The following is a 21,886-nucleotide window of genomic DNA, read 5'->3' as shown; positions in this document are numbered from 1 at the left end:
GTTTAGGCCACAGCTCAGCCTCAACCTTACAGCCTCTTTCACCTTCAGGCCTGATAAACTTCATTTGTTCAGAATCACAACTTGACTGAAACTGAACAGTTTGTCTATAAATGGAGTTTTAGCGCCAGACTGACAGGATTCTGTTTTTGGAAAATAAAAGAATAAAGTTGCAACAATAAAATCGTAATAATACAAAAATGAGGTCATACAATTACAATAAAATAAGTAATTTTATGACCAAATAAAGTCGTGTTAATACGACAGAAAGGTTGTAAAAATAGCAGAGTGGCAGTAGAATGAAATCATAAGACGATAAGAATAAAAAATGGAAAAATAAAGTAAAAATAAAGTCACAGTAATAGAATTTAAAGTTGTAACATTATGAGAATAAATTCCCTACAAGCTTCTGCTGGTTTCGTTTCCTGAACTGGTTCGTTTTCTCCCCAGAACTTTTCCAGAACTTCAGGATGTTTTTTTCTGCTTTGTGGAAACTGACAGGTTGTGATCTCAGAGTTTAAATTTAAATCTTATTTTAGGTTTTTGGTTTTGTTGCAGTTGGAGGTTAAAACCTGCAGAACCTGATGAAACTAATTCTTCTGTTTCTGAACGTCTGTCACGTTTCAGCCGCTTCCTGCCTGCAGACTCACGTTGGTGGCTGAATCTTCTGCCGGCTTGGCTCCGCCTTCCTCCTGCAGGTCCGGCGCCGTCGGTACCGAGACGGGCAGCAGAGGGGAGCGGGCCTTCCCGGCCTGACCCAGAGACGCCGTCTTCACCTGGGGCTTCGGCAGGCTGGCACCTGGAAGAGAACCGGAGACGATTGTTGAAGTTGGGTTCAGTTTGGGTTCAGGAGGAAAAAGCTTTGAGGTTCAGAGGAAGTTCAGTCGGGAGGAACTGATCGATCTTAATGACGCCACATTTTCTGTTTTGCATAATCAAGATTTTAAAGACGGAACAAAAAGACCAGATTTTATCTACGAATGGAGCAGATTGCATATAATTTCAGACAGCAGGTCGGAATAATCAATGACTTCCAAAGAAAAAAGTGAATATAATCCCCGCGGCGCTGATGAGGCTAATCAAGGATGTTTCTGGGGTCTAATCAGCGCTAATGATGACCTCTGCTGGCGGCGGCCGGACATGCAGACGTCACCGATGACGGCGGACAGGAAGTCAGGGCTTTAAGACGGGATGATGACACCCGGCGCCTCAGAGAGCGAACAACGAGCTTCACTGATGACTGAATGAGAGCGAGAAGCGGGAAATAAACGACCTTCGTTTTCAGGTCATAAAAATCCTAAAACGTGATAACCAGCTGCAGCGAAAGGTAAATATCTCCGTCTCCAAGACAACGAAACAAATCTCATTACATGTTTGTATTTATCTGGGTCGTGATTTTATTTATTCATCATAAACTAAAGCAGAAGCAGAGAGACGGAGGGAGAACAGAAACGTTTCATCAGACGCTGAGATCAGAGAAACAACCTGGAGGTTTAATGGTTCTGAGCAGATCCACTCGGGACCTGAGGGATCAGTGGAGGGATCGTTTCTACGGTGGCCCAGAAAGGCCAACTACATGCACAACAGACGTTATGCTAGTAAGTTTATCATAACTCACATTTTAAGAGCCATCAGCAGATAAAATAACTGAAGAATTTGAATTAATATGAATTACAGCAACATTTAATTTCCAGTCGGGATCAATAAAGCATTTTTAATTAAAATTTAGCATCGCTTCCTTTTTACATTCTTTTTACATAAAGCGCCTGGTTTACATTCAAGGTCCGTCTGGACGCATCCAGGTCCGTCTGGAGCGTCTGGCGCTCCGAGGCTGAAGCTTTTCCAGCATCGATTTTCCAACCGACGCTGGAGTCGGAAAATCTGAACGTTTGCCGCTCAACGCAGAGCGTCAACCAATCAGAGAGACGCTGCCATGTGACGTAACGGCCTGTAGGTGGTGCAGGAGATGCGGGTCAGCAGGTCATCAGACTGGACGGCGTACAGCTAGCTTAGCTTATGAACCTCACAAAACCTCTGAATTACCTGGACACGTGACATTCTGTTGATTTGAGTAAATAAAACCTAGAAACTCAACATTTTGTTCCAAACGCATGGAGCCGTTATCAGCCGTCATCGTTTGTTCAACAGAAACTGAAGAAACTGAGCAAAGAGTCTCCGTTATTTACGACTGCAGATATTTTACTGTCTCTCTGTTTCATCCACTGCTGCATAAAGAGACCAGATTTATATTTTACTGTTTCAGGCGCTTCAGGCTTCAGGAGCCGAAGCTCTGCTGGCCCCTGCAGACAGAGATGAAATGATCAAGACCAGCAGACGTTTGGTCCAAACCGGGTCGTCAGCAGAACCAGAGTCACTAAAACATTCATCTGCAAAACTCAGCAAGCCTCGATGTTCCCACTCAGGTTGGCTTTTACTTTAACTTGTACAATAAAAACCAGGAAAATAAAAACCTTCATTTCAGAATCCAGCTTTTCTTCTTCCATTGTTTTTCTGAACTCATGATTTATCGAGCCGTCCCATAAATCAGAGGAACGCGCTCGTTCATAATCAGGTCAATCTTTGCCGGATGGTGAAACTTGAGTATCGACGACCTTTTCAGCTGCTGACAGGAATAGTGTGACCTCATAACACACAGCGCCATCGACCGCTCTAAATGACAACTTTACACACAACTAAGTGGTGAAAACGACGAGCAGCAGAAGTCATTTAGAGACCGTCTGCTGCTCCGGCATCCGCTCACACAAACCATCAAAACTCACATGAGTGGAGAGAAAGCGGGTCGGATCAATGCTTCAAAGAAAAGGAAACAACCAAACCGAGCTGCTTTCAATCTGCTGGGGGAGAGAGCTGGAAGAAAAGCAACATTTGGAAGAAAAATGGACCCAAAAGACGGATATTCTCCACAGCCTCCTCCAGTCTGGAGGCCTGCTGAGGCCAACAATGTCCTGCATCACTCTGCTCACTGCCTGCTGATCAATAAACATCCATTCTGCCAAACAAACACCTGCAGCTGCAGCAGAGACCCAGAAACAGACGGATCAACCGCAAGACCCAGAGCTTCGTTCCCTCGACGCAAATCAAAGATTCACTTAAACTCCAAGAAGCTTTTAGCAGCAAAACTTGACCTGGAGGACGTTTGGTAAACCCTGGAGGGAAGTTTATCGCTGAGGCAATCAGAGAGAAAAATACAGACTCTGTATGTTATCGTTTTTGTTACAAGAAACATTTTCTGTTCACCAGATTTTATTTTTGAACCTCGGAACGTGTTGCCAATAACCTGTTTCCAGGGGGAACTTTTTCTTTGCTATGCCGCTAAAACACATCATAAGGGAAGCTAATGTTGGAGTGTTGAACATAAACACAACGCAGTAAAAGTACAAGAAACAATCATGATTATTTTATTGTCCCAAATCACTGGGACACAAATAAAGATCTGAATATGAATTACATATTAGGGACACAGCAGGTGGAAAACAAGGAGTAAATTTCTGCCAAAAAGACATTTCTGAGTTTCAAAGGTTGAAATTTTGTAAGAACAAAACTCATAAATAATCACATAAAGCAGCTCTGGAGTCGATCCTCTGTTCATTACAAGGTAAAGTGAGATGGGGTCGTACTGAGGTCATGGTAGATTTCTGCCAAAAAACTTCTATATTCTATCTTCTAATTTCTAGAAAACAACTTTTCTGGAAAAGTGAAACATTTTTAGCGGCTCGTTGCTGAACGAAGCTCAGCAGGTGAAGTGAAGGTCAGATGAACCCGGAGCTTCAGGGGGTTTACACCTGACAGGTGGAGGTGTGAAATGCCCACCAGGGTTCCATCAGAGCGGGGTGTGTGTGTGTGTGTGTGTGTGTGTGTTTGGGGTCAGAGCTGGTATCGATCCTCAGAGCGTTTTGAAGTGGATCCAGCTGCAGATGAAACGTTTCTGAGGAGACGTCTGGTCTCTGGAGGACGACACGTCTCCGCTGCCGTCTCTCTGTCTCCACTCATGACCTACTTTTCATTTGCTGGCTGTTCGGCTCATTGTTCGCCCTCCGAAGAGCTGCTGCCTGGCAGCAACCAGGTCCCGAGTTCGAATCCCAGCCTGGACCGTTAGAGACCACAGCGCCACCTGCAGGATTCTAATTCAACGTTTCCCCTGAGGTCCGCCGTCCAGGACTTCTACCATCTGTTCGTTTTCCTGTAATGCCAGGAAATCTCCTCTTCTCATGGAGGGAACCACAGAAAGCAAAATTCATATTTTGGGTTTCAACAGTTTCTAAAAACGACTCAAGATCTTAAAAAAACATCCAGACGATTTTTAGCAATAACTTCAACTTTTTTGGTGTCTGGAAAACAAGCCGTTTCAAAAACCTCCTGATTGTTGAGACACACTGCACCGTTACCCAGCAATGCCAGCCGAGCCCGTTACCTAGCAACCCCAACAAGTTACCTAGCAACCCCAACAAGTTACCTAGCGACCCCAACAAGTTACCTAGCAACTCCAACAGGTTACCTAGCAACTCCAACAAGTTACCTAGCAACTCCAACAAGTTACCTAGCGACCCCAACAAGTTACCTAGCAACTCCAACAGGTTACCTAGCAACTCCAACAAGTTACCTAGCAACTCCAACAAGTTACCTAGCGACCCCAACAAGTTGCCTAGCGACCCCAACAAGTTACCTAGCAACTCCAACAGGTTACCTAGCAACCCCAACAAGTTGCCTAGCGACCCCAACAAGTTACCTAGCAACTCCAACAAGTTACCTAGCAACCCCAACAAGTTACCTAGCGACCCCAACAAGTTGCCTAGCGACCCCAACAAGTTGCCTAGCGACCCCAACAAGTTGCCTAGCGACCCCAGCCAAGTTCCAGCTCTGTATGCCCTGCATTGCAAAAACACAAAATCTTAGCAAGTATTTTTGGTCAAATATCTTCTTACACTTTAAATAAGATAAAACTAATTCATAAGTAACTTTTCAGACAGAACCAGGAGTTTGTTTTAAGTTAATAATTATTTAATTAAAATAACTATTTTAGCTAAATAATTAAAATAATTATTTAGTTCCACTGGCAGATTATTCAAGTTATAACAAGACATTTTTCCCATGTTATAAGTTAAATAATCTGCCATGGATCTGATAATATGGATGAAGTTTTTAGGGAATTATTAACTTAAAAGAAGCTCATATATCTTACTGAAAAGTTATTTATCATTTGATCTTATTTAAAGTTTTATCGTATTTAAAGTGTAAAAAGATATTTGACCAAAAATACTTGCTAAGATTTTGTGGTTTTGCAGTGTGCTGTGGAAGACAAGTGATTTGATGTTGACTTGATCCAGAAACTGTTTGCTGCATTCTTGTCAGTTGTGCAGGAGGCTCCACTAATGCTTTTCAAAGATGTACAGTTGTATAATAGCACATCTACTTGCAGCTATTTTCGTGTGTGAGTGTAAACGTTGAGTTGAGAAGAACTGAGCAAACTAAAATCTGATTATCTAAGAATGACTTTGTGGAAAACATGAGATGAGCTTTGACTAGGCCACCACCGATCCGTCCTGATGGGTCCCCTTGGTGCAGAAAAAGGCCAGCGAGTCGTCACTGTCTGCTGGTGGCGTTTCTGTCGTGACGACACGTTTATTTTTGTTTCCCTGCAGGCGATGGAGCTGAAAGCGTCCATCACAGGTGGACCGGTCCGCCTCCAGCTGCCTCCGTCCTGAGAGCCGGACATCGACTAGGACAATCCTGTTACAGCTCCGAGGCGTGAACTGTTCGTTCAGATCAATTCAGCTGAGTCACGGCTGCTGAAAAGATCTCTGCTGATAAACACAACTTTTATTATCCCTCTTTAAACTGGACTGAGTCAAACCTGCAGACAGGTTCATTTTATTTATGTCTGAGCTCAGAGGGGAGGCAGAAAAATGTCTCACATATTGACATCATTATCATGCTGATGATACTATATCATGATGTACTTTATGAAAAACTAAAATTAGTTTTTGATGGTATTTAGTCAAATTAAAGCTCGTTTTAAACGCTCACACATCTAAACTTATCCAGTAAACCAGAGTTAATCTCGTCTATTTTTACTTTTCACATTAAACAGTTTATAAAAACGTTGTTTTTATTTCAGAGCTGGATCTTGTTTATTTTATTTACATCATTTTTATTTTTATTTAACCTTCATTTATGCAGGTTTTGTCAGAAACCTGTTCTGATAAAAACCATTTCAGTCAGATGAGACAGACCAGAAAAAAACTAATCCAGATAAATAAAAACTGACCTGCAGCTAAAGAAGCTAAAGGAGCTAAAGGACGAGTCAAACAAGATCTGAAAATAGAAAACCACTAAATATTAAATATGAATTAAGACAGATTAAGATTAAATGTAAAACTATTACAAACAACTGAGTATAGCTAACTAACTAGAAGGGAACTAGCAAGGAAAGGAAACAACAACATCAGTGTTTATGCTAACTAGCTTAACATGACTTAGCCCGTTAGCATAGATGCTAGTTGTAGCTTCAGGTTTTGACTGAATGTGGCGTTTCCTCCATCCTGGCCTGTTTCCTTTCATCCGATGTAGAGAAACAGGAAATTAAACCTTTAAAATGAGGGAACAATGAGGGAACAGTGAGGGAACAATGAGGGAACCGTGAGGGAACAATGAGGGAACAGTGAGGGAACAGTAAACAAACGGTGAGGAATTCGAGTTCTGCTCTCTGGCTGCTGTCGTTTCAGGTTTACAGTTTCTGAGTGAAAAGTTTCCTGGAGCTAAAAATCAATGAAAATCTGAGGCGGCCGGAGCATGTAAACAGAGAAATGATAGAAACACACACACACGCACACACACACACACACACACACACGCACACACACACACACACACACACGCACACACACACACACACACACACACACACACACACACACACACACACACACACACACACACACACACACACACACACACACACACACACACACGCACACACACACACACACACGCACACACACACACACACACACACGCACACCCACACACACACACACGCACACACACACGCACACACACACGCACACACACACACACACACACACACACACACACACACACACACAGAGCCAGACAGACCATAACAAACAGTTTCTGTTTTTAGCTTTTAGCTGCAGTCAAAATAAAAAGCAGATCTATAGAAAATGTAACGTTGTTGCTGTTTTACTGCCCCCTAGTGGCCGGTTGGAAGAGTTTATCCATCCCAAAGTGAAATGAAATGATGTCGTAACTCATCATCCACGAATCTACAAAGAGCTTCATAAACCAGAGAGACGGAAATATTTCAATGTCCATCGATTCGATTCTTCTGTTCAAACCAGAGATTCAGTTTAAATTATGTGAAAATAAACATGACATTTATGTAAGACAGTTTGATAATGTACCAAATTACTCCGGGTTATATTTTAACAAAAATATGTCTGTGCGTAAATTTCTGTAAGTTAAATTACTAGAATTAGCATTATTTTAAAAACAAAACACTGGTGTGCATCTTAAATGAAGTCTGGAGTTTAATTAGTTTCGTATCGAACCGATCAGAGCAGCTAACGTCTGTGAGCTAATGGCTAACCAGCTGCTAGCTCAGGTGTAAACCAGCGGTTGGGTCGGCCGCGGCGCCGAGTGTCTGTCAGGTTTCATGTGAGGCTGCAGCAGGCGGCTGGACATGAGCGCAGGCAGACAGACAGACAGGTAACAATACGGCAGAGGGAGAACAGAGGCGGGTCGGGTCGGATCCCTCCATCCCTCCGGCGAATGTCAGGGCCGGTTACAGCGTATTAAAGATATACAAACACACACTCTGTGTGTAACAGCCTGGGGCCAACGCATTCAGCTTCCCTGAGTAAAATATTAAAGCAGAGAGGATCCGGCCTGAAATGTGAAACATGACAGGAAATCAGCTGCGGAAAAACTGATTCTTTCGTTTAAACCCGACGAACAGAAACTCTGGTTCCTCTGAGGAATTACAGCTTCAGGTTTCAGCTGGACTCTTATTAAAATGATCAGACCTGAGACAATTTCACACATTAAAGAGCAGAAAAGCTGCTTACACTGATGACTCTGTAAAAACAGAAGCTGTTATGTCTTCATATGCAGCCTGCTTCATGTTTGGGACCAGAAGATGTTTGCTCTCATGTTGCATCATCCTGGAGTTTAACAAGAATCGGAGGAGACAAACTGTTGGAGCGCTGAAAACGAAATGTTTTCTGTTTTTACGGGACGAAGCGATGAAACGTTTGAGCTGCTGAGACTTTAATCTGTTCTGGACAGAAACATGTTTCAGCGCGAGGCGCTAACCGCTAGGAAGGATGAGAATATTTACAAAATATAATCAGATAATTGACTCCAAATGTCTGCAGAGAATCCAAAACCTTTGACCCCTAAAATAACACAGAACATATTATAAGTTGAGTAAATCAAGCTCAAAAAAGTTTCCTATAAGTTTGTTTTGTCTCATTTAAAGTAAACTGAGATGTTTACAGTAAAATCAGAACAGAATTATCTGGTGATATTTTGTGTTTTTTCAGTGTAACTTTCTGAACGTTTGCTCCAAAACGGGCCTGAGATCAGTGCTGAGCGTTACCCCGCCAGCAGGGGGCAGTACTCACCGGCCTGCGGCAGCATGGAGGTGTAGACCTTGGGGTCGATGGTTCCCATCGGCGGCGGCAGCAGCGGGTTGGTGAAGCTGCGCAGGGGGTGCGTGGGCCGGACGCAGGCCGTGGGGATGCTGCGCCCGGCCGCCGCCTGGGCCTCCTCCGAGGGGCCTGAGGCGGCGGGGGCCCCGGGCACGGGCCCCACCGGGGGGACCGGGTCGGAGGCGGGAGCGGCTGAACCGGGCAGCAGCGGGGCGGCCGGAGGGGGCGGAGCCTGCTGCTGCAGCAGGGGGGCGGCGGAGGAGTCCGACGGCATCGCTGACAGGAAACAAAAGAAGAAGAAGAGTCCAATTAGTGGTAGAGAGCAACGCTCTCTGAGAAACATCAAGCCGCAGACTGAAGGCTCGCCGCTCTGAACGCTTCGCTTTGATGCAGCAGAAAGAAACTAAATGTGAAGCAGAAACATCTGATCTGCCTGGACGACTTCATGACCCACAGCTGCAGAAACAGAGGAAAAACGTTTCTGCAGCAAATTCATCAAACTGAATAAAATTCAATCAATATCATCACTATACACAAAACATCAGAAGTAAAGAAAATAAAGGGAAACACTTTAAATAGTCCAGCCTCATGTTGGTGGTTTAAATGAAACCTGGAGATGAAGGAAAAATAAAATGTTAAGAAAAACTCAGAACCACTCAAATCTTTATTTTCTCTCCTCTCTGCGTCGGCTACGCTACACACAGGCCTGTTGCCGTAGCAACCAACAACAACACCACTTTATGCATCAGGATTCAACACCAAAAGAGACGTAAACATTTCAAACACAACAGAACCTGAACCCGACCAGGATGATTTCAGCTCTGGTTTTGTTCTCTGCTGGCGTCTTTTTTCCGGGTCAGCACTAACATCTCCTGGTTTTTGTTTTCCGGTATAAATGAAGAGTTTTTATGACCAGTTTTTAGTAAATGTGAAGCTAAGCGGATATAAATGGAGCCTCTGTGGAGCCTTTCTGCTGATTTCTCCATTACAGTGAAACACTTCAGTTAAAAAGCTGCGTTTTTTTTAAAGGTTTTATTAAAAACTATTTTTGCTGTGAATGTTTTGTGCGTTGAGTCTCTCTAATGAAAGAGATCAGAGATAATAACACAGAGGAGGTAACTGAACTGATCTCCACCTCCATTAGCTCTTTCCCATCGACAACAAACCTCCATCACAGCCGAGACTCAAACCAACAAAAGCTCCTGCTGTTTCACAGCGTAAAGTTTCTAATTCTGACTTTACTCAATAATTAAGAGAAGATTGAAGCTTCAAATCTGCCCTGATTCGGCGTTTTGTCTCCGTCTCTCATTGTCTCTGCGCTCCGTCGTTTGCTGCCGTGCCTCGCCGCGCCGCCACCCGCCCCACCTCGCCCTGCCCCGCCTCGCCGTCCCCCACACGCCGGCTGTAATCGTGTGTTTCTCCAGCAGCGATCGGCCCACCGGGTCGCCGGCGACTCGGTGACTCTGGAGCCTCTCCGCCTCCCCGGCTGCTGTTAACTCTCTGACACGAGCCGAGCAGGAATTAATCAATTACTGAATTACTGCTCCCATCCTGGTCGTTAGGCGTTCGCCTGGCAGTAAAACCAGGATTAACGGCAAGAAGAGCAGGAAAGAAAAGCGAGCGGAGGGAGTCGGAGACGATTACTGTGGTTTTAATATTAGCAGGAAAACCTGACCTGAAAACGGAGGAATGAAAGTTTCACTTTGTAATCACCGTCCACAGGTTGTAGAGTGAAATGTAATGAAACGAGACAGAAGGAGTCAAACTCCATGTGAGATATAAATAATCTGTCATGTTATCCTGAGAAAAAGACAAACATGTTTCACATGGCAAGATTTTCCCTCCCACAATCTGAAGGATTTCAGATTATCGTGATGCTCTAAACTAATGTTAAACTGTTTAGATCATTATGCAAAATTTGTTTTTTGTACGTTTTTCTTCTTCCATTTGAGTCTCCACTGTTTCTAAAAACAAAAACACCCAGGCATTGTTTGGCAATAACTTTGTTTTGTTGTCTGGAAAACGAGCCATTTCAAAAACCTCCGGATTGTTGAGTCACAGTGCGCCGTTACCTAGCAACCCCCATGGCGTTCTGCCGGTTACCTAGCAACCCCAGTGGCGTTCTGCCTGTTACCTAGCAACCACAGCTGAGCTCCAGCACATTTGGTCAGCTGGTTTTACCGCTGTATGCACTGTACAATGGCTGCTGGAAATACTTAACATCCAAAAACCACTTTCTGCATTCTTGTCGGTTGTGAAGGAAGCTCCACTTCTGCTTTTCAACGCCGAAAAGTTGCATAATTGTACAGCTGATTGCACTCGCGTGTCGGTACCTGGTGTGTGATGTTTGGGTACCTGGTGTGTGATGTTTGGGTACCTGGTGTGTGATGTTTGGGTACCTGGTGTGTGATGTTTGGGTACCTGGGGTGTGATGTTTGGGTACCTGGTGTGTATCCTCTGTCCACCGTCAGGCTGGGGAACGGCATGGGCCTGAGGCTGAACTTGTTGTGTGTGAAGCCGCAGGACGGTGAAGGCAGAATCCCCGGATACTGAGAGGATTCCAGCGTAGGAACCGGGATGGCGCTGACCACAGCTGAAACACAGACAGAAAGACATTATTAGCCAAACTGGGACAGCATTAGCAACTCAGCAAAAGGAACAGCTAGCAGACTATTTAGCATAGCTATAGCTTTCAGTCCAACTGTCTGGAGAGAGAGTGCTACTTTCCATCGGAATATATCCTTTAAAATGTATTTAAAATAATTTCTATCATCTCCTTACTCCTAAGATTTCAAGGGCAAAATTAGAAACATCTTTTCAAAGAGATGCAGAATTTTAGATACCAACTGTACCTTGTTGATCGTGATAACTTTCAGAAGATTTCGTCATTAAAAAGTCTCTTTAACGTCATCTGAAGTGATATCTGGCTCCACCAAGTCGAGAACAACCCGTAGTGGGAACAGCTAACTGAAAGGTAAGGTGAAGCTAATGCTAAAACGCTTCAATAGTAATATATTTAACTGTAAAACTTTACTAAAAGTCTTAACTGAGATAATTGCAGAGTCAAAATATAAACATTTTCAAATTGCTGCTAAATTATTTGATTAATAAAAACATGAGCTGAAGTTTTTAATCTGTTCTTCATCCATCAGATTGGAGCAAAGTGTTTCAAGAAGTTAGCTGTTAGCTGCTACATGCTAACACAGCAGCAGCTAACACTGTGCATTCAGATGCGATTTTAGGCTTGAATAGCGTCACTGATAAGCTAACTGCTTTTAGCACAACTTGAACAGAACAATAGTTTTTTCCAGCGTCCAATCAGATCGTTCAGAAGCAGAATTTAAAACCCAGAGGGACCAGAGAAGCAGCTTCGCTGTGCATTATGCTGCTGCGCGTCACATTGATGGGCGTACCAGAAACATGCAGATATACAAGTTCTGCCCGGAACCTTTGAATTTAAAAATTATAACAATGCTCTAACGTTTTTAAAGTGTTAAAATCCATGTAATTAATCATATTTATTTACACATTTCTCTTAGAGGATCTCATCGTCTCACTGAGAGCTGATGGTCCTACTGATGCTAACTTGGTAGCATAACTTATCACGCTGCGGAAAAGAGTTGTAGTATGCTGACAAAATGTAGCTAAAGCTAAAACAGCTCGCGGCTACATGCGGGTAACCATGGCAACCATTGTTTCTGCCAGTAATCCCTCCCTACTGAAGGCAGTAACGTTTCAGAGCCTGTTCTCTCCTCGCTCTGCTGACTCTTGAAGTTTCTCTGAGGCAGATCAGGAGCCTGATCCCACCGTCTGGGTCAGGAGGTGAAAACTTCCAAGCTTCAAACTCTAAAACTTATTGGAAAGGTTGTTTGGGTCATCCTGGCCCAGTTCTACCGCTGCAGGATGTTTTTAAGATGCTGGAGTTTCTGAGTTGTTGTTATTTTAGCTGATTCTGGCAGCAGAAAGCTCCACCGTTTGTCCTCCGGCTTCATTTGCAGCCATAAAAACAAAACTACATTCAAACGGCGCGATCACAGCAGAGCGACACATTAAGGTTTAAACGTCCTCGTTACCGACTGGCGGGGAGAGGAGCGGTAAAACGGACCCGGCTGCACCGCTGCAGCACAGCCGGGTCTGGAGGAGGAGGAAGGCAGACAGAGTTCATACTGTGACCTTGAGAGGAAACTGCAGGGAGGTGAGCTCAGTGAGACTGATTACACAGCGCCTCAGGTCTACAGCACACAGAGAAAAATCACTGCACGGCTCCTCAGGCCTGTTTGGAAGATAAGGAGCTCCCCCCGTTCCTATTATTGTCTGAAGCTGCACGTATATATTTCCTTTTGTCTTTTCTAAAACACATCCAGGCAGAATGAGTGCAGCTGAGGGCTCTGTTGTCTCTCAGTAATCCTTCATGTTTGATTAAAAAACTCCCACACTCTCACTCTTTGTTCAGTCGGCGCTGAAGCTAAAAGCCAAAAACAGGTTTTCTAATCTGTTCCTTTAACATGGAGGGGAAATAACGTTTCTAATGCAGCGATGCAAATAAAACCTGATTTTGTTTCTGTATTTGTGCGACTTCAGCTCCTCCCTGCTGGGGAAAGTGGTTTTCTATCAGTGGTGGCTAAACTTCTATGGCTAAAAGCCGAGCTAATTTTTCGCTTTAAGCTAACTGTGAAAACGTTTACCACAATTTGTATTAATTCAAAAGTGTTAACTGAAGACAAAAACAGGTTATTCAAACTGTAGCAGTCATTGTTATTCTCAGCTAATATGCTAAAGCGATAATGGTGAAGTTAATTTTCCATTTAGCACTTTAGCTAACTGTGAAAACCTTTAGCTCACTTAGCTTCCCCTAAAATACGTTTTCTGGATAAATACAGTAATTTACTTGGATCTTTTGTAATTTATCAGTTAAATAAAGTTCAACATGTGTTGAAGTTTCTTTTATCGACAGTTGAGAATTCTTCAAGTAGTTATGCTCTTATTTTGAAGGGGTGAAGACTCGTTACGTAGCAGGCACATTTCCTCTCTTCATATTTGCTCATAACTTTTAAAATAAACTGCAGACAGTAAAGAACAAGATTTAAACAAATCTAATATATAATGATTTACTGAAGATGTAAATTATGTTAAAAATTGAGGCTGGATGTCTTTCAGATATATTTTGAATTAAAGTTAGCGCTTTAGCGTTTGCTTCTGCTAAGTCCAGAGGAACTCATGTTTATGATTGGTGCTTTAGGGTTAGCGATGCTAACTTTTTAGCTAGCTGTAGTTTAAAGTATATTAAACTTTATCTGCATTAAATTTGTATTATTTCTTTGAACTTTTTCGAATTTAAACCGTTTCTGTCTGACTTCATCACCTCACATCTTTTCCAGCTCAGTTTCACTTCATTACGTTTTGCAACCTTTCATCTCTGCACATCCTGCTCCAGATTTTCAATCAGATGGAGGTATGAACTTTGACTAGGCCATTAAAACTTTAGATGACCTGAGGTGATGTGGTTGTGGTGAGTCTCCAGAGGTGAACTGTGTTTTTCTCTTTAAACCATGAAGTTTCCCTAAATGGTCCATTCAGGAGGAGAACCCAGTTTGGTTTGGAGAGCAGCTGTCAGGTTTCCTGTCTGGTCTTAGTTTAATGATCTGAAGCAGAAATATTTTCACCTCTCTGGTCTGATAAAAATGAAATAAATCCTTCAGGCTCTGCTGGTTTTGGGTTCTGTTTCCTCTCAGCGTCTCGACTCCGACCTGCTTTTGTTCTCGTTTTCTTTTCTCGTTTTCATAAAGAACAAAATCCTGGAAAAGTCGATGGAAGGAAGACAGGTTCTGAACTTCCAGCTTGGTTTCAGTTTCTGTTCGCTGCAGGCAGGATGAACCTGTAGCCTCCCAGATCCATCAATATCCCCGATCAATACCCGTATGGATCAGGCCCAATCAGCTCTGGTCATCTGGCTGCTGTAATCAAACTCTGCTTCTCTTAAAATGATCGCAGCTCAAATCGACACAAATTAAATCTGCAGATCGGACCCGGTGCTTATCAATACGTCCCGATCGATGCTGCGATCGATGGAGCTGAACAGGAGAAAATGTTCTGGTTTCTGACAGCAGCGCTGCGATCGGAACGAGACGGGAGAATCCTGACGGAGAGCTGAAGTTCAGTCTGAGGACGAGACGAAGCGCTGAGCGACTGCAGAGCGTTTTCCTCCGAACATCCAGGAGGAAACTGAGCTGAACCACTGGAGACGGTTCTGATGGTTCAGACAGTTCTGATGGTTCTGACGGTTCAGATCATCCCAGACGGTTCTGATGGTTCAGACGGTTCAGATCATCCCAGACGGTTCTGATGGTTCAGACGGTTCAGATCATCCCAGACGGTTCTGATGGTTCTGATGTCCGACTGCAATTTGATAAAGAGACTTATGTGTTTTATCTCCTGATCCGTTTCAGTTCCTGCAGCAAAGCAGTTCAGTGAAGAACGTCAACAATGACTGCAGAGAAGCAGCTATGGAGCTACATTAGAGCCATGAAGTTTGCTGCAAAAATGACTTTGGAACTGAAAAAAGAAATTAGAAAAATATGAATCTGAAAAGTTTTCAATTATTTTCAGCTTTAAATTTTTTTCTGCTTTTTTTGGTTTCAAACTTTTTTTCCGTTTTAAAGTTATTTTAGAATTTCAATCATTTTAATTTTAATAATTTATTTCTTTCATTTACACATTTTCATTTTCAAAATTATTTTCATTTTTTTCAATCTTGATTTTATTCAGTTTTGAAAAAACAATTTTCTTTTTATTAATCTTTTTCATCTCTAAGCTTATTTTTAATTAAACTTTTGTTTTATTTACAAATAATTTTTCAATTTTAAAATAAATTTTTAGTTTGAAATGTTTCATTCAATTGAACAAAAATCAGTTCAATTATTTATTTTAAGTTTTGAAATTACTTTTCATCTTTAAGCCTATTTTTCATTTAAAATGTTTTGTTTTATTTCCAAATATTTTTTATTATTTTCCAAATAATTTTTTTGTTTCAGAAATATTTCAGATTTTATTTTTATTCAGTTAAAAAAAAAAACAGTTTATTTGTAATTTTTGTCTCAACGTGTTTTATTTTGAAAGAGACGCTGGATCATGTTTTAGAAAACAAAACTTCATCCCAGAGGTTAAGAACCGCAGAGGAGGTCAGTTAAGGGTCATTTGTATTTTCCAATAGTTCTATATATATAATGAGACCAAATCGTTTTATCTTTATTAATATTATTAATATTCAGTTCTAACTGGGGGAGAAAAATGAAAAAACCTCAAAAAGTTGAAAACTATCCTGTTTGATGAAGGAGGCTGAGATGTTTTGGCTCAAATACAAACAAATACAAACATGAAGCTGTGTGTGTCTCTGTCGGTGTGTGTGTGTGTGTGTGTGTCTCTGTCGGTGTGTGTGTGTGTTTGTGTGTCTCTGTCGGTGTGTGTTTCTCTGTGTGTGTCTCTGTGTGTGTGTGTGTGTGTGTTTCTCTGTGTGTCTCTGTCGGTGTGTGTGTGTGTGTCTTTGTCTCTGTGTGTGTGTGTGTGTGCGTGTGTGTGTCTCCCTCCCACGGCTGTAACCTGCTTGTCGGTGTTCAGTTGGTGGCTTCTGTTTGACACGGTGGCTGTAAACAACAACAACCACATCAAGGTGGAAGATGAGAAGAGAGAGACAGTAAAAGACTGGCGGCGTCCTGAGAGCCGGATAATTACTCTGAGATCCAAAAACAGAAACAGAACCGGAACCAGAACCGCTGCACGCAGACAGAACTGTAATTAGACGCTGCTGCTGCTGCTGAACCAGATCTGCTTCACACTGAGACTCTGAAGATGTTCAACATCTTCGGCTCAGTGGGAATTAAAGCAGCTTCACACACAAACCGCAGGAACGGAGGAGCAGAGACGTTACCGTGGCGATGAAACAGGAACAGGATTAAAAGGCTTCATTAGCCTAGCGCTTAGCGCCGTGTTTAATTTATTTATCCTATTTATTATAAATGAGGCTGAAGTCATGCTGCCCTGCAGTAAGAACGTCCTAGTCCATACCTCAACCTGCAGAAACATGACAGTCGGGCTAACCCGTCTCTGAATCAGAACTTTATGGGCCTAAACATTTTATGTTTTAGAAAATAAATTTTTAAAGTGTTTTTTTGATTCCTGAGCAATAAGCCAAGCTGAGTTGGCCACACTACTGCTAATGCGCTAACAGCGGCGCTAACTTTAGCTTAGCACGCTATCTTCTGCTATGCTATTACAGCGGTTAGCATTAGTTTCCGCTACACACTGAGTTGGTGTAGCGATTTAGCAGAACTAATGTTTATGACTAGATTTTTGGAGTTAGTGGATCCATCATGTTTCATAAATCTGCTCTCATCTCTCCGTCCTTCATATTTCATCTCTCATATTTTCTACATCATTGCTGCATTTTCCTGGTGGGAACAGGAAGTTGCCTTCATGTCTGTAATTATTTCTGTGTTTTTCTTTTCCTCTTAGTGGGAGCAGAACGTCCTCCCTGCAGCCGGAACCAACATCCCGACCCGCTTCTGATGAGGGAAACATTTATATCTGAGTTCTTCTCTCCAGGGCCGGAGCTGGAGCTGCGCTAACGAGCCCAAAGACTCGCAGCAGAGAGCGCCGCTTTCTGGGGCAGCACAACGGCAGCAGAGGCTGCAGCAGCACAACAGCAGCAGAGGCTGCAGCATCTGAACCGTCGCCACTAAATAATTTTTGTCTTTTGTCTAGTAAAAATATTTGATCACACTTAAAAATAAGACAAAACTAAATTAGTAACTTTTCAGATATTATTCCATTAAAACTGATGAACAAAAACAAACTGCTTCCTCTGGCAGATTATTCCGTTATAATCCCTGATTACTGTGTTGCTGTAATCTGATGGATTGTAACTTGACCAACATTTTCCATGAACTAGTTCTTTTAAGGAATTTTGACCTAAATAAGCTCCTCTGTTTTGCTGAAAAGTTCACTTTAGTTAGTTTTGTTTTGTCTGAAGTGCATTAAAACATTCGCAGTCGATCCAGATTCATAAGATTTGCTCATATTGGGAGTTTTGACTCTTCAGCTGTTGGAGTTTAAATAAAGGGAACAAAGACTTTCAGGACTGGAGTGTTCTCCCCTTGTCGCTCCCACAAGGCGTCCATCATCTCTTCATTCTGGCCCAAATTATCTTTTAATAAGCTCCCTGAAGGACGAGTGGAGCGGCGCAGCAGAACATTAACTCCTGGCTCTTTCTTATTCCAGTCACCGTCGAGTCGCGCTTCCGGCGCTGGAATTAATGCCGCTTCTCAGAATATGAAATAACTCAGCAGCATCAGAAAGCATCACCCAGGAGGAGGAGAAGAAAAGCTCTGGAGTTTAAAGGAGCGGCGCTGCCGGAGGTTCTGGACGGCCCGGTTCTGGACGGCCCAGAGAGCAAACCGCCAACTTCACAAGAAGTTTTACCTTAAGCTGAACTTTCCTTTAAACTTTCCAGAGACCTGGCAGCGTTCCTGAACAGGATCTCTGCTGCCGCCCTTCATAGCAGCCATATTGGTTCAGAGTCGTGACCTTAGACCTGCTAACTGAGGCCTTTATTTTTTATTGAAATAGTTTCAGAACCCGTTTAAGATCAAATCAGTTTTATTCCTAATATGGAAAATTTCCTAGAAGCAGCAAGAAAAAAAACCTGGATCAGTTCATTTCCATTTTTTTATTTTATTTTTACCTTTTTACTTTTTCTTCCGTTCTTTCTTTTCTCCATTTTCCCTTCTATTCTTTTTTTAACCTTTTTATTTCTTTATTCTTTTCAATAATCCAGATTAATGTTCATCAGGAATCATCCCGTGTTTCTTGATCCTCATCAGATCAGGAATAAATCGCCTCCAACTCTATTATCTAAAGGAGCAGAAGCAGCTGAAGTCCAGTTCTCACACACACACACACACACACACACACACACACGCCCACTCACTGACACACACACACACACTCACACACACGTTGTGACCTACGCGTGTTGCTGGGCTGCAGGTCCATGGGGATCATCATCTTGGCCCTGGTTCCCCTCCTGGCCGTGACGGATCGGTCCAGAGTGGAGATGCCGCTGGACGCCTCGTCGGCGTCGGCTCCTGGAGGAAACGCCGCGTTAGCTCCGGACGTTTCTCTGAGCAGAACTCTGAGGTTCTGGCGGGAGGCGCCTGCTGGTACCTGAGTGGCTGCTCTTGCTGCCCATCTGGCTCTCTGATTGGCTGTGGGCCACCTGGGGGCGGTCCTGGCAGGCCTGGAGCGGCGAGTCACGTCCGGACGGGGCGATGCTGGACGCCTTCTCCAGGTTCTTCATCTCCATCTCCTCATGGTGGATCCACAGGTCCGGCGGCCGCAGCTCCTTCTGGCTGCCCTTACGCTTCCCGGCGCCGTGGCTGGCCCGCTTCCTGCCGGCCGCAACGGGTCAACGGGTCAGTTAACGGGCCAACGGACCAATAGAGTTATAGATCTAGAGTTATAGTGCTAGAGTTATAGATCTAGAGTTATAGATCTAGAGTTATAGTGCTAGAGTTATAGAGCTAGAGTTATAGATCTAGAGTTATAGATCTAGAGTTATATATCTAGAGTTATAGATCTAGAGTTATAGAGCTAGAGTTATAGAGCTAGAGTTATAGAGCTAGAGTTATAGAGCTAGAGTTATAGATCTAGAGTTATAGATCTAGAGTTATATATCTAGAGTTATAGATCTAGAGTTATAGAGCTAGAGTTATAGAGCTAGAGTTATAGATCTAGAGTTATAGAGCTAGAGTTATAGAGCTAGAGTTATAGAGCTAGAGTCAACACACAGATCAGGATGAAATCTGGGTTTGAACCTTCAGAGCCACATAAAGATGGTTAGAAAATCAGCCTTCTATCAGCTGGAGAACATTTCTAAGATACACTAAAGATCTGCTGCTGTTGCCATAGCAACCTTCCAGACCTCTCAGGTCTTCTGGTTCTGCATCAGAACCAGAACCAGAACCAGACATGGAGAAGCAGCATTCAGCTTCTATTCACCATAGATCTGGAACTAAACAGCCGAAACACTGAGACTAAAATCCTGGTTCCAGATTTTCTTCACTTTTCTTCATCTGTTATGTAATGTTTTCTGTTTGTTTATGTTTTTATTGTGAAAAGCGGATTAAATGGCCCACAGAAAAACGATCTGCTGCATGAAACATGAAAAAAATAAAATGAGCGTAGAGTCAGAGGAGCGTCTTACTTCCTCTGCTGGGAGGACGAGCGGTGGATGCAGACGAGCGCCGTGACGACCACCACGCTGATGGCGCCCACGGAAACCAGGATGATGACCAGCAGGTAGCTGTTCCTCTGAGGCGTGACACTGCCGTGCGGCGGACGCATCTGACCAATGGGAGACTCTGGAAACATCGGGGGCGGAGTCAGGATATTAAAAACTAAACTGTGATCAAGAAATGCTCAAACAAGATCAAAGAGGAAACATGATTGAAATAAATTAAAAAACATCAAACCTTGAAACAATTAATATCAAAAAAACAGATCCAATAAATAACTGACCAGGTCGGTGGTGACATTATTTAAATCTTTAGTTGCTGTAGTTAAGTTGCTGCTACTTTCTCCTGATGATATTCTACAGTGTGATTAGAAAGATGTTGGAGTAGGGGATATGAGGCTCAGCCATTATGATGGATGGAAGAGATGGTCGCCATGGTTACGTAGCAAAAAGTAAAGGCAGGTTCAACCAGACAAGTGATGAAGAAAAGTTCAGGAACAGCACCGAGCTGCTGCATCGTGAGCGGCCATGTTGAATGAGTTACAGGACTTCAGCCAATCCGTCTGAAAGAATCAGAAACCAGACGACTGAAACATCAAACTGACCTTGGAGGAAAAGAGACCGGAGGAGAAGAAAGGAGGAAAAAAACAGTGAAGGTGGAGAGAAGACGGATGAAAGGAAGAAATGAAGAAAAATGTTGGTGCGATGGAGAGAGAGGCCCTCCAGCTCTCCTCCATTCGCTCGTCTCTCCCAATGAAAAGCTCAATCCATCAAAGCTTCCAGCTGCAGACCGCGACTCCGCGCTGCTTTCCTTTAAACTTCCATCTAATAACGCCGCCTCTCCCTGCCTGCCCTCTGTTTTCCACATTCTGCATTGATTTGGTTCTGCAGCGAAAGCCGAGTCGCCGCCGCTCTGAGGGAGCGAAGCCGCAGATCGTTAAAGTCAAACTCCTCTGTTGTCGTCGGCGGGAGGAGAAGTTGAGGAGACTCGGTCAGGACGGGCAGACTGGCAGACTAATTACTCTCCCGGGAGGGAGACGAGGAAAAGACTTGATTAATGACCTCCGATCATAATTATCCCATCGCTGAATGAAAACATTTAACACCTTGTTAAGTTAATGCAGCTCACCTCCTGCATCACCTGCTGATTTATGAGACAACCGGAGCCAAAACGCCTCCTCAGTTCACCGGGAGCTCCCGTTTATCTGAACAGGCCACTCTGATGACGCTAACGCTGCTAACGCTAACGGTGCTAAAGGTGCTGAAGCTACAGCTGCTAATGCTGCTAACGCTAAAGCTAGTGTTTCATAGTAAAACTCACATAATCAGGTTTTGTTTAAACCCCAGAATGTCAGAAAGTAATGAAAAGCTGCTGCAGCCGCAGTTTATGACGTATTTTAGATGTTTATTCAGATGGAGAGGAAAGTTTTCTGATAATTAATAATCAGCTGAGTGGTTGCAGTGTTTAGTTTTTTACAAAAATATGAAGACAAGTTTGAATTTGTGCAAATATCCAAGGGAATTGATATGGAAGCTCTCTGTTAGTTCTAGCAGGTCTCTGTATTGCTGCCCTGAAGTTAAAGACTCAACAGTGTCCAGAATGTGTGGGATCTGCAGAGATGTTAGCTGACGTCCTGGACGTAATGAAGATCTGAAAAAGCCCTTCAGGTCCAACAGGTTTGGTTTAACTACTCCGTCCATCTGAACAGTAAAGTGACATCATGCTGCCACCGCCGTGCCTCAGGGCAGAAAACTGAAACTCTTTCATTGCTGCTTTCAGCTAAAAGAAAAAAGGCAACAACTTTCTGAGTGGGATTTGTCTGCAGACTTGCATGTTGGCTCCAGGAGGTGGAACCATTTTTAAAAACCTGCTAAAGAGCTGAAAGAAAAATAAACTTTTAAAAGATTTGTC

General features: G+C 43.2%; 1 protein-coding gene across 2 annotated transcripts in view; it reads right to left on the bottom strand.

The window, feature by feature from the left end:
* The window catches only part of dcc (DCC netrin 1 receptor), a 158,740-nt gene that overhangs the window by 3,981 nt on the left and 132,873 nt on the right, over nucleotides 1-21,886 (bottom strand). For both annotated transcript variants that reach the window (XM_028026239.1, XM_028026238.1), the window contains exons 23-28: nucleotides 19,945-20,101; nucleotides 18,906-19,129; nucleotides 18,710-18,826; nucleotides 11,131-11,280; nucleotides 8,661-8,963; nucleotides 648-796 (exon numbers count right to left, since the gene is read on the bottom strand). In XM_028026239.1, the coding sequence (XP_027882040.1) occupies nucleotides 648-796; nucleotides 8,661-8,963; nucleotides 11,131-11,280; nucleotides 18,710-18,826; nucleotides 18,906-19,129; nucleotides 19,945-20,101 (1,100 nt within the window). The remainder of the gene's footprint in view (nucleotides 1-647; nucleotides 797-8,660; nucleotides 8,964-11,130; nucleotides 11,281-18,709; nucleotides 18,827-18,905; nucleotides 19,130-19,944; nucleotides 20,102-21,886) is intronic.

The sequence above is a fragment of the Xiphophorus couchianus genome, chromosome 8 (genome assembly GCF_001444195.1).
Source record: "Xiphophorus couchianus chromosome 8, X_couchianus-1.0, whole genome shotgun sequence".
NCBI lineage: Eukaryota > Metazoa > Chordata > Actinopteri > Cyprinodontiformes > Poeciliidae > Xiphophorus > Xiphophorus couchianus.
The sequence above is the reverse complement of the archived record's forward strand: the minus strand, read 5'-3'. Positions and strand labels throughout refer to the sequence as shown.